Raw genomic sequence first — 13,542 nt, 5'->3', positions numbered from 1 at the left:
ATGATAAAATAATTTATTAAGCTACTTCAAATGTAGCTGTAATAATGCACCAAAATTTTAAAGGAAAACTTAAATTTGACATTCTATTTATTTGATAACGTCAAATTTTATAATCACCCGTGATCGGAATAATATCCATTTGCCGTTGCGTTCAGTAAATTTCCGACTTATTTCGTATGCTTTAAATAATGACGCACGGGTAGACTCCCGGACTCAACTGTAGTTTAAGAACTGCTGAGCGTGTTACAGCATAGATTAGAACTTTTGGGAGCATCAGGTTCTCTGTTGCGTTTAACTGTCTTTTTGATAGATAGATAAACGGGTGCAATACTTCCGGCGCGTTTGTTCACGTAGAGGTGAATCTCTAGGTAAACCGCTACGCTATCCTCGCTGCTTTACTATAAACTATAAACCTAGCCTTACTTAATTAACGTTGTAGTTCAGAGAGATAAGGAAAAAAATATCATGTTGGTGACACATCTCCCTCCAGGCCGAAACCAAATTTTTTGAGTAGTAGGGACATCTCTAATAATAACCTATATGTTTCCTGCAGCCGATTTTGATGATATACATAGTTATAAACAAATGAAGATCAAAAACCGTAAATTTTCGCTTTTTTCGTGTATAACCAAAAAGTTAAGTATTTTAAACAAATTTGAGAGTGAGAAACTCATATATCATATAAAAAACTTCAATATGGCGTTCGCTGAATATGTCTATCCTTATTGGTTGCTTAGAAAATTGCAAAATACATATATATCAATCGGTTTTAAAACGTTTTGCGACGTTGTCCGATGCCTAATTTCCATGACACTCTATCATCCCATTGGCCCTCTATAAGATCTCTTGCGCTCATCGCCTTCGTCACTCCCTCTCTCCAAGATTTCTTGGGTCTTCCTCTCTTTCTGCGGTTTGGTGGTACCCATTGCATAATTATTTTAGGAAGTCTTGAGTTATCCATTCTCTGGACGTGTCCGTACCATATCAGCTGTTTTCTTTCTATGTCTGTTGTTAGAGAGCCGTCAACCCCCATTCGCTGTCTTATCTCATCACTACGTATTCTCTCTCTGCGTGACACTCCTACTGATCTTCTAAAAGCGTCCATTTCTACTGCCTCCAGTTTTCTTCTGTTGTTTTCGGTTATCCGCCAAGTTTCTGCTCCGTACAATAGACTGCTTTTAATAAGAGATTCGTAGATATTGTGTTTTCTTCTTTTTCCTATTTCATGATTCCACAGTACGCTGTTTAGACAACCTATTGTTTTTCTGGATTGTGTTATTCTTCTCTTTATTTCTTCATCATCTTTCCCCGTTGTGTCAAAAACGATTCCTAGATATGTGTAATGGTCGTAGGGCATGATGATTTCATTATTTTCTAATGTGATGTTCGATAGTTCGGTACCTATTGGCAGGTATTTTGTTTTTTCTGTATTAATTTCTAGTCCCCACTTTCTATATTCTTCTTGTAATTTCCTTGCCATGTACTCTATTTCATAAATATTCATAACTTATGTAAAAATTAACTTAGAACGTTCTTATTACACGAATTGCTGAGACTTGTGGTGCTTAAATTATATTTTAAATTTCAAAGCAATTGGTCAAATAGTTTAAAAGTTATTTAATTTGTTTATCCCAAATTAATTTTTTTTTTGGACACTAGAAGTCAGAAATTTGTGAAGTTACACTAATACTTTGGATAGTTTATGAAAGAAGAAGATTTATACTATTAATTTAATTAAAAAAAAATAACAAAAAATAATTCTAAATACTGCAAAATTATTTTTCAAAAACATGTGAATTAAAAAAACGGGGGGCCAACTTCGTCCCTAATTGTACTAGGACAATTATTTTTCTTTCTAAATGTGTATAAAAATTCAGTCTTTCCAAATCTGAAAAAATAATTTTTCTACGGGTAACGGTTAAAAAGTTATTCTAATTGTTTATAAGTAAGCAAAAAATCGACGTGTTTTGGCAAAATAATTTTACACTGTTTAAAATTACTTTTTGTCATTTTTTTTTAATTAAGTCAATAGTATAAATTTTCTTCTTCCATAAACTGTCCGAAGTCTTACTGTAACCTCATAATTTTCTTAAAGTGTTGCAAAAAAAAATGAATTTGGGATAAACAAATTAAATAACTTTTAAACTATTTGACCAATTGCTTTGAAATTTAAAATATAATTTAAGCACCACAAGTCTCAGCAATTTGTGTAATAAGAAGGTTCTAAGTTAATTTGTACATAAGTTATGAATATTTATAAAAACTCAAAATTTATGATTTATTTTGCAATTTTCTAAGCAACCAATAAGGATAGACATATTCAGCGAACGCCATATTGAAATTTTTTAGACGATTTATGAGTTTCTTACTCTCAAATTTGTTTAAAATGCTTAACTTTTTGGTTATAGACGAAAAAAGCGAAAATTTACCGTTTTTTGATCTTCATTTGTTTATAACTATGTATATCATCAAAATCGGCTGCAGGAAACATAAAGGTTATTAATATAGATTTCCATACTACTCAAAAAATTTGGTTTCGGCCTGGAGGGGGATGTGTCACGAGAAAAATCTTATTTCTCTGGACTATTGACTAAAACCGGACTCGGGAATATTTGCTATAAGATTGAAAAAGGTTAATGTTAAGGTGCTGGTTTGCTAGTCTGGAAGTTCTAGTAAGAAAGTTGTTAAGACCATAGTTAGTACGGTGGATTGGATAATGGAAACTAACTGTAGGTCTAGTTGTTCTTAGTGGGACATGAATATTCATTTTTTTTAAGAAGCTCTGTAGTTCCAGTTTTTCCACGTAGGATATTATAAAAGTCATGAGATCCCTTCTCTTATGACGGCTAGTGATTGGTGCCATATTTAGATTATTAATATCTGCATAATTGTAGTTGCCCAAGATATTAATTTTATATGCAATTTGTTTTAAAAATTTATGTTCAGCTAACTGAAGAGCCTTAATATGTACTCAATAGAAAGGAGACCATACACAGGAGGCATACTCAAGATGGGGACGGACCAAGGCATTGTAGAGGGTTTTTAAAGCTGTAATATCTGAAAAGCCTTACAAATAGTATTATCTTTATGATGAGAAAGCTGTAAGTTTGTATCAAGGATCACCCCCAAGTCTTTAAAAAGAGAAGTTCTTTTAAGAGTATATTAACCAATATTATAGTCAAAAACAATAGCATTTCTGGGACCGGAAAAAGTCAATAGTTTTAGTCAAACGTTTAGTTGGGTTAAGTAGCATTTTTTTTAAGAATAAAGTAGGTAGCCCAATCTGGTCCAGGCCCTTTGTTAACATCTAAAGAAGAGTTTACTAAATATATCTAATATTTTAATATTAAGCTGTGGAATATGGTTATTGGATGTGTATAGTTCATGAGTGGGAACATTAACATTATTATGTGAGTATCCTGTAAGTTCCTAAAATGTTATGTGTATCCTGTTTTACTATATGGATGTGAAACCTGGATCATGAAGGTTAACATGATGAACAAATTAGAAGCCTTTGAGACGTGGTCGTATCGTAGAATGCTCAGAATATCTTGGGTTCAACGCATTTCAAACAGAGAAGTCTTAAACAGAGTAGGTCAAGGCGAAGGTGACTTAATGAAGATGATAAAAAAGAGAAAACTTGAATATCTGGGGCATATAATGATAGGTAGCAGATACAGGATGCTGCAGTTAATACTCAATGGAAAGATCGACGGAAAAAGAGGAATTGGTCGAAAGAAATATTCATGCCTTGAAACCTTCGTCAATGGACTGGCTTATCAGCAGATCAATTGTTACATGCCGCACAAGATCGAGAACGATATCGGCAAATTGTTATGGAAGCTACCCACGCCTAAAAATTTGGGCACGGTACTTAAAGAAGAAGAAGATGTGAGTATATTGTTGAAAAATAATCAGCAAACATGTTCGATATTTCCTCCCCAGAACATGTTTGTTCTTCAGTTCTCCTTGTTATCTCCATGATAACTGTTATCTTCTATTTATACTTAGAACATGCTATCCTGGAAAGCTTAGTTTATCAAAAATTAAAATATAACTTTATTTTTAGCGATTACCATAATTCAAAAGATCTGCACATAGGAGTTACTACGTCAGATGGCAAAATTGTAGAATTCGACAGACATGGTCTAAGATGTCACAAAAGTAATCAATGGAGCCAATGTTTACTGCTAGAACAAGTTCCTGGACCCTGGCGAGACCACTGGGATAACGTTCTAAAAAAAGTCTGTTCTCAAGGATTTTGGTCTTCGGAAATATATAAGGAAGATACTCATAACTGTTTTACGTTTGTCTTGACATTTTTAGTTAATTTAGGTTACTATTCTTTAAGTGCTGCTGCAAAAAGTAAAACGGTTTTTTGTGAAAAATTTATTATTCCTAGAACTAGCTCGGCTGGAAAATATATATCGGTGTATAGGAGGTTAAAATCCGGGATTTATATTCATAGGATCCAGAAATATTAACCATACGACGGTTATCTTTTTAGTTTTGCATATAGCCATAAAGACAAAAAATATTTAGACTTAAAGTACTTTATTGCTTTTCAAAATATGTCCCACCAAGATCGATATTCTTTTGCATACGTTCAAACCAATAATTGGTAAAACAATTTATTCCAGTCTTCAGTTGACACCTGCAAAATTGCTGTTAAGGCATCGATGGCTTCTGGCGACTGGAATCGCCAACCACGCATTGAATTCTTGATCTTTAGGAACGTGAAGAAGTCGTTGGGACTTAGATCTGGTCTGTAGGGTGGATGGTTTAACAATTCGATGTTTTGAAGCTCCAAAAACTCTATTGTCCTTTGGGCATTGTGAGCACGTGCATTGTCCTGATGTAGGATGATTCTCCGTTGTGTTTTGCTTTGTCCTAGTTTTGCGATAACTTCTGGTAAACAAATGATTATACACCAATCAGAAGCAACCGCTCTTCGATCTTCTAAAGCAGTAAGTGTTGCCACATGACCAGATTTTAACACAAAAGTTGCAACTATTTTCTTTGACACACTTCGAGAACGGATCACTTTTGATGATTTTTCCTCATCGGAAACACCCACGCCGCGGAGAGGCATTTATTTTCCGGTTCGTAGCAGTAAATCCAAGATTCATCGCCACTAACAACACTATAAACGTTTTTTGAGCTTCCTTTGTTGAACCATTTCAATGTTTTGCGACACCAATTGACGCGAACTGCTTTTTGATCTTTTATGAGCAGATGAGGGATTCAACGGGAAACTAACTTCGTGACACCCAGTTCTTCATGTAGGATCTTTTGGATCGAGGTCTTTAAAATGCCCAAAGATGCCTCTCATCTCCCGGTATCTTACACGGCGGTCATCCTTAATTAGCTGACATACCGCATCAATGTTTTGCTGTTGACTACTGTTTAGGGTGGACCTGGTCTGGATTCGCCGCTGAAACTGGAGCGACCACTTTGAAATTCGCAATACCAGCGGGAAATAGTTGACTCATGTGACGCTTTATTCCCAAATACAGAAACAATTTCATCGAGACATTGCTGTTTGGATAATCCTCTCCGAAAATTGTAAAAAATATTTATGATGCTTCATTCCCAAACACAGGAACCATTTCATCGAGATATTGCTGTTGGAATAATCCTCTCCGAAAATTGTATAAATTGTTCTCGGCTAAGATCCATTTTTCGACCGACATGCTAATTTCAAAAATTCACTTATCTACACCACTTGTATCGCAATGAAATTCTGGATTTAAGTCGACAAAAGTTTGAGGTTACGTTTGTGTCGGAAGGTTTTATTGGTGGTGCCCTCTAAGCGGCTATATGCAAAACTGAAAAGACAAACCTCGTATAAGTTAACGATCGTTCAAAATCATTCAATATCTCCAATATTAGAACGGGTATAATTTTATTATTAAGACTGTTATTTGAGTACCTATTAGTAAATCGTCTTGATATACCAAAAATTTATTTTCACTAATCAAATCAGAAAAGATACTATGAACAAATTTACTAAAACCACAGTATAAAGAGGGACAGTAGAACCACTCTCCGAAAAATTGGAAGTAAAATCTGTAGTCGCGCATGGCGACCGCGCAATGTTCTTAGTCGCTTTTGCCCCACTCTGCATTGCTAGTGGCATAGAAACGTACGGATTTTAACAGGGAAAACCCGCATCCACCACTGGTGGATTACCAATTGCGTACTGCCGGTATTACTTCTTGAGATCAAAGCGCCGACAGAGGAGTGGTTTTACTGTGGAACCTCTATATACTGTGCTAAAACCTCTGGGTGAATCAGTCAAGCCAAAGGGCATTCTCAGAAAGTCATACTCACCTAATGAGGTCACAAAAAAAGTATATTTGACACTGGAATCTGCCATTTTTACATCGAAGAATCAATTTTTTAAATATAAAGTGTACATTTTTTTGTTCTTTAATCTATCTAACTGATCATCTATCAAAGTTGTAGGATAGTTACAATTGTGTGTAATTTTTATTCAGGTCTCGATAAGCTATCGTAAAGGTCTCGCTACATAATCGTTAATCTCCACTTTTTTATATATCAGGAGCTTGGAAGAGTAAGGGCGAACTGCAACAACCATGTTTCGGGAAAACTGAGTTAAAGTTGTTAGAATAGTAAGGGCGAACAACTACAGCTACAGAAACACCGGCGGGTTACAAAGGAGAAGGGGCTAACCTTGACGGAAACGCAATGGAAGCCTGTGGGTTCGCCCTTGCTATTCTAGAGGATTATGCAGTTCAGTTTCGGACATAAATGGATTGGTATATTATTTCTTACAGAATTTTAGGAGTATGAAGGGCGAAACATGCTGTTATAATATACAGACGCATTCTTTAAAAGCATGTGAGGAAGATAATACTGTTTTTGAAACGATCATTTTGCGAGTTCGCCCTGACTCTTCCAAGCTCCTGGAATGCTAAGACTGATAATACAGGGAAAAATAAGAGGCGGAAGGAGTATAGGAAGAAGGAGAGTGTCATGGTCAGAGGCGGCTCTAGCCCATGTAGCGCCCGTATACAATCGATGCCCTGGCGTCCTTTGGTAGAAACGCAGTCAAAATGGAATAGTCGAATAGGTACCTATCTAGTACTAGTACATAGGGTATTAGGTACGCTTATAATGTAAACAAAAAACCAGATGCAAATAGTGCAATATTAAATGATGTCGGGAGTCAATAGGTATTCACGGCGTCGGAACAACCTACCCAAATCTGTTAAAAATATTTACAGTGGAACCTCGATAACTCAGATTAATCGGGACCGCGGCCGATCCGGGTTATCGAAAATCCGGGTTAGCTGGAGAATATGGTAAAAATTAATAAAATACGGTATACTTACAGATAAACTTCGTTAGAATTGAAATAACATGAAATATAATATGCACAGTACCTACACATCTAAATTACTAAAAACACGCAAACACAAACGTAAGCAAACGGAAGCGAACAATACAAGACTGTACTACACACAATACAGTCACCACAATCGGAACGATGTGATGTTGTGTGTGTGTGTGTGTGTGTGTGTGTGTGTGTGTGTGTATGTGTATGTGTGTGTGAAAAAATGGCTTGGATGCGGGTCCGTTAACCACAGATTTTTATTTTATTTTTACCTCAATTTATTAGTTTTGTTATATTCCCACCTATCTGACTCAAATGACTATATTTGTTTCTTTCAAGTAGTTTATGAGTAATTTAAATATTTCCATTTTATGACAACTTAGTAGATATTCTACTCTAATTGGAAAATTAACTTGTGTTTGTCGTAAATTGTAATACAATTGATTTATATACCTCTCGTTAATTTTGCATTCAAAGAAAATATGGTTCAAATCTCTAATCGAAACATTATCACAAAAACAGACTGATGAATTAACTATTCCTAATTTGTGCAGATGTGCCTCATATTTTCCGTGTCGAGTTTTTAATCTGACGATAGTAGAAATATCTTGCTTTGGCAGGTTATACTTAAATATGTATTCAGGTGGCGGAGGAAATTCTTGATGTAAAGAAAAATATAAATTTTTTGATATGCTTGAAATATTTTTCCATTGTTTTTTCCATATTTTATTTATTCTATCTTTGACGTCATTTATTGCATGATGTGATGTTATTTAAGAACAGTGAAAACTAAAGACCATTGTTTAAAAAAGAATTTTTTTAATAGTCTTTTAGTCTTTTTTAAACAATGCTAAGACAGTTTGAAATATGTAAATATGTAAAGGAATACTACAGACAGGTGCCTGTTGTTTCTGCCGGCGTGTGCCATGAGTCATTTTTACTATCGTATAGTTCAAATTACACAAATACAAATTATCTCTCAAATATTATATTACATACATTTTTATTGTTGAAATGTTTATCTGATAATTAACTATTTTGATGGGAAATAAGCCACAATTAAATTGAAAAATAATTTTATTAACGTTTCGACGGTTTTTATTATTTTTTAATAATCGGGTATCGTTGTCAAAATACAAATGTACTCAAAATCAAAATGTTTATCTGATGAAAATCGGTCCGGGTTAGCCGGACTTCCGGGTTATCGGTAGCCGACTTATCGGGGTTCCACTGTAATTAAAAATGTACTTTTTTATCTATGAGGAAAGGTTGAAAATTGGTTGAGGAAATTTGACAGGTTTGAGTACAAGAGTAAATATTACTTTTAGGAAGGAATTGGCTAGATGAATAAAAAAGAACAACTTTGTGATTATTTAAAAAAATAATTTATTAACGAATTATTACAGAACGCACATACTACAACATTTAATTATAAAGAAGATACTTTTCGTGCTTTAGCATTAGCAAAATCTTGAATAATATCACTTCAATTTTTATTTCATGTTAAATACTTACTATGGTCTGTTTTTAAACCAGGAGGAGTAATTCAAATTTACCGCACCGTAATGCCTGTTTTTAATTGGTCCAACCGCAGGCAAGTTTACTCCACTGTTATAAAATTTTGATATTAATGACATTTATCAAATTTTGACACTATTGGCACTGTTTATATAGTAATAGTTGGTCAGCCCAATAGGTAAATTTGTTTGCTTCTAATTGAGACAGTCACCAGATGTCACTACCGTTTCTGTCAGAGTCGCAACGTCACGCGTAACTAAGATACATCCAAAATGCATAGACACCAAGTTGGATACGATCCTATTCATAAAACTGTACAAACTCAATTTCAGCATGCCCACCATTAGCAATAGATTTTTGGCTAATTTCTACTGACTCGGTAAAAGTTATGTTAGCAGCATATGACATTGTATTACTTGACACAACACGAAAGTCGATTTACCATAATATTTGGGTCAGGAAAAAAGTTTGAGGATAAAGAGACTTGGTGGTGGTCAAACGAAGTACAAGGAAAAATAAAAGAGAAAAGAAAATTATATAAAAAGTGGCAAGAAACCAGATCCGACACAGATCTTCAAAACTATATGGTGGCGAAAAAGGAAGCGAAAGTAGCAGTAGCAAAAGCCAAAGCAGAAGCGTATTCAAACCTATACGATCAACTTGATACCAGGGAAGGCGAAACGAAGATATATAAAATAGCCAAACAGAGAGCAAAGAAAGCAAAAGATTTTAATCAGATTAGATGTATCCGAGATGAAAATAATAAAATACTAGTTCACGAAAGGGATGTCAAAAAGAGATGGAGAAAGTACTTTGACAGCTTATTAAATGAAGAATTTGACAGACAGCCTGTAGAGTCAACGGAGACAGTAGCAGCAATGGTCACCAAAATAACCAACGAGGAAGTGGCTCAAGCGCTTCAAAAAATAAAGAAAGGAAAAGCGGTAGGACCAGATGATATTCCTGGGGAAGTATGGAGAGCATTGGGAGAGACAGGAACAAGGTGGCTAGCAGGTATATTTAATAGAATTATGGAAGTCGGACAAATGCCAGACAAATGGAGAAGCAGTATACTGGTACCTGTTTACAAAAACAAGGGAGATATACAGCAATGTACAAACTACAGGGCTATAAAACTGCTTAGCCACACCATGAAAATATGGGAAAGAGTAATTGACAGACGGATACGTGAAGAGACCGAAATATCCGAGAATCAATTTGGCTTTATGCAGGGTAGATCAACAACAGATGCAATTTTCATTATAAGGCAGTTGATGGAAAAATACAGGAGTAAAGAAACAAACGCTCATATGGTATTCATTGATCTTGAGAAAGCATATGATAGAGTTCCTCGAGAGATTCTGTGGTGGGCACTCAATAAGAAAGGAGTCCCTGGTGAATATGTAAAGATTGTGAGGGATATGTATGAGGGACTAACGACTAGTGTTAGGACAGGTGTGGGAGAGACTGATAAATTTCATTTGAAAGTAGGATTGCACCAAGGCTCTGTTCCGTATTTATTCTCATTAGTTTTGGACCAGATAACAGCGAAACTACAGGGTAACATTCCATGGTGCTTAATGTATGCTGATGATGCCGTGTTAGTAGGAAATAGTGAAAGAGACTTAGAACAAAAACTGGAACAGTGGAGGCTCTGGAGGAAAAAGGTTTAAAACTTAGTAGGACAAAAACAGAGTATTTGGAATGTTCATTTAAAGATGTGAGTTACTACAAATAAAATGGTAACTTTGGATGGTGAACTGATTGTAAAAAGCAATAGTTTTAAGTACCTGGGATCAGTATTACAGAGTAATGGAGAAATAGATGGAGATGCATGCAGTAGAATTAGGGCTGGATGGATGAAGTGGAAAGAATCGAGTGGTGTGTTGTGTGACAGAAAAATTCCAATGAAGCTGAAGGGAAAATTCTATAAAACAGCCATAAGACCGGCTATGATGTACGGAACTGAATGTTGGGCAGTGAAAAAGAAAGAGGAACAACGAATGCATGTGGCGGAAATGAGAATGCTTAGATGGATGAGTGGAGTGACAAAGAAGGATAAAATTAGAAATGAGTATATTAGGGGAAGTCTAGGTGTGGCACCAATTGATGCCAAAATGAGAGAGCATAGGTTAAGATGGTTTGGTCATGTTCAACGTCGAGACGTTAATCACCCAATACGAAGAATAGCTGAAGTGCAGATTCCTGGAAGGAGTAGGAGAGGAAGACCAAATAAGACCTGGGGGGAGGCGATAAGGCGGACATGTTGGTAAAGGGGATTAACATTGATATGACCCAAGATAGAATTGTGTGGAGAAATGCAATTAGGGAAGCCGACCCCACATAGGGATAAGGCAAAGGGAATGAGGATGATGATGATGTGGGTATAATTAAATTTTGTGGAAATATAAGTTTAAATGCTAATAGGCGATCCACTGTCTATTAAAGCAGTAGTATTAAAACTAAATACATCATTTCCTACCTTCACTGAGTATTCTATGTTTACCATATAAGGTTGTACACCTACTTCTTGGACTATCCGTTTGAGCTCACTCTGGGCAGTCGTAAGTTTGTGATCCATCTTTCCACATTGGAAGCATGAACCTCGTTCTCTGCTTGGTCTGGTACAATCACTTAATTTGTGTCCATCTTGATTATCGGTAAAGCAGCGTATTCTAGGACGTTGTACTGTTGGTGTAGAGCTTCTTTGACGATAATGCTAGCTGTACTCTTGGAGTATTATATGATTAATCTGTGAGACAGTCTCCTTTACCACATTGGGCATTCTCCTAAAAATAGATCCTCAACAGCTCTAATTTCATGCAGCATCATTCTAGCTCGACTCTGGAGTGTTTGATTGTCAAACCCCTCGATAATATATTGGATTAATTCTCCTTCAGGTACTCCTGTACTATTTACTAAGGTAATTTTCTGTTTTAATAGTAGTTAGTGAACTTCTTACCTGCTCTAAAGAACATTAATCCATCGTAATGTAGTCAACTTTGGAATTGAACTAGCTCTTTGTATGGCCAGTCAATTTTCCCGTTGCTATAATTTGCATAATATTGTCAGGCACGTTATATAGGTACACTTTTTACTGCATTGAGCCCTTCTAGCCATAGAGTAATGTTTGTGAATGTGTTGTGAATAGAAAACTCAGGTAATGGTAATAGGTTAGCTATTTCTTTGTAAAAAAAAAACAAGTAAAATCCTTTATAAAAGGTCCCTATTTATTAAAATTAAATTAAATATTAATTAAAATATTATTTATTTATTAAAATTCCTTAAAAAAGGCTACGTCACAAGCAGAACTAGTTTTCAATCTGATTACAGATCATCTGCTGACGAGATGCTGACATGCTAGCCACCAAAATGAAAATATTAGGGTAAAAACCCTTTAAACTTAATCAGTCATGGAAACACTAACTATAATTATTGAATTAAACATGGATGTACAAGATATCACTCATTTGTGAGTTGCCAAAAACCGTTCCACATGTGAACAACTCAATTTAGGGTCAGATGGTACCCTGGGCATAATACATGTGATATCTTGTTCATCCATGTTTAATTTAATAATTACAGTCAATGTATCCATGACTTCTTCTTCTTAAAGTTCCCTCTCCTATCGGAGGTTGGATATCATAATGGCTATGGTCACTTTGTTGGCTGCTGCTCCATGACTGATTAAGTTTAAAGGGTTTTTACCCTATTATTTTCATTTTGGTGGTTAGCATGTTAGTCATGCTAGTAAAATCTTGTTACACATCATCAAAAACAGATTAAAAACCTATCTACATTACCAAATACCTCAGGAACAAGCGTGGTTTGTAAAGGGTAAAGGTACAAGGCAACAAATCCTGAACCTGAGACAACTCATTGAAAAGTCTAGTGAATTTCAAGTACCTATGATTATATGCTTCGTTGACTACCAAAAGGCATTTGATTGTGTAAGCTGGATAAATCTGTGGTAAATTTTAATAGAAATGGGCGCACAAATGCCCCTGGTGACACTTATTAAAAATCTGTACCAGTCCAATATAGCGACAAACCAATTCAAGACCTAGAGAGGTATTAGACAAGGATACGTGTTGTCACCTGACTTATTTAACATTTATGGTGAACATGTCATGAGGATGGTTAGAAGGATGGGCCGGCTGAGTAACAGTAGCTGGTAGGAAAATCTCAAATTTAAGATTTGCTGATGACACTACAGTTGTAGTAGCAAATGAGCAAGAAATGTTTGATCTCCTGCGAAGAGATGAGTACGAAAGCAATAAAGTTGGTCTGAAAATCAATAAAGCTAAGACAAAAATAATAGTAGTCGACAGATTCGACACTATTCAACTGACTAACATGTTACAGGAATACTATATAGATAGTAAACACCTTTTTTTATCTCGGGTCTAGTATAACTAACGATGGTAACTGTGAAGCAGAAGTTCGGAGACGTATTGGTATGACAAAAAATGCGACGAGTCACCTAACTAAAGTTTGGAAAGACAGATCTATCTCAAAATATCAAGATGAGACTGGTGAATGCCCTTGTATTCTCAATATTTCTATACGGAGCAGAGACTTGGACTCTTCGCGCATGCGAGCGCCAAAAAATTGATGCCTTTGAGATGTGGTGCTGGAGAAGAATGCTGCGCATACCTTGTACA

General features: G+C 35.6%; 1 protein-coding gene across 1 annotated transcript in view; it reads left to right on the top strand.

Annotated features, from left to right (window-relative positions):
* LOC114327464 (tigger transposable element-derived protein 4) overlaps window positions 1-5,963 on the top strand; it is a 51,497-nt gene extending 45,534 nt beyond the window's left edge. Inside the window, exon 4 of the mRNA XM_028276095.2 lies at window positions 4,070-5,963. Coding sequence (XP_028131896.1) covers window positions 4,070-4,484 — 415 coding nt within the window. The 3' untranslated portion in view covers window positions 4,485-5,963. The remainder of the gene's footprint in view (window positions 1-4,069) is intronic.
* The last annotated feature ends 7,579 nt before the right edge of the window (window positions 5,964-13,542 follow it).

Source organism: Diabrotica virgifera, chromosome 4 (genome assembly GCF_917563875.1).
Source record: "Diabrotica virgifera virgifera chromosome 4, PGI_DIABVI_V3a".
In the NCBI taxonomy this organism is placed as follows: Eukaryota; Metazoa; Arthropoda; class Insecta; order Coleoptera; family Chrysomelidae; genus Diabrotica; species Diabrotica virgifera.
The sequence above is the reverse complement of the archived record's forward strand: the minus strand, read 5'-3'. Positions and strand labels throughout refer to the sequence as shown.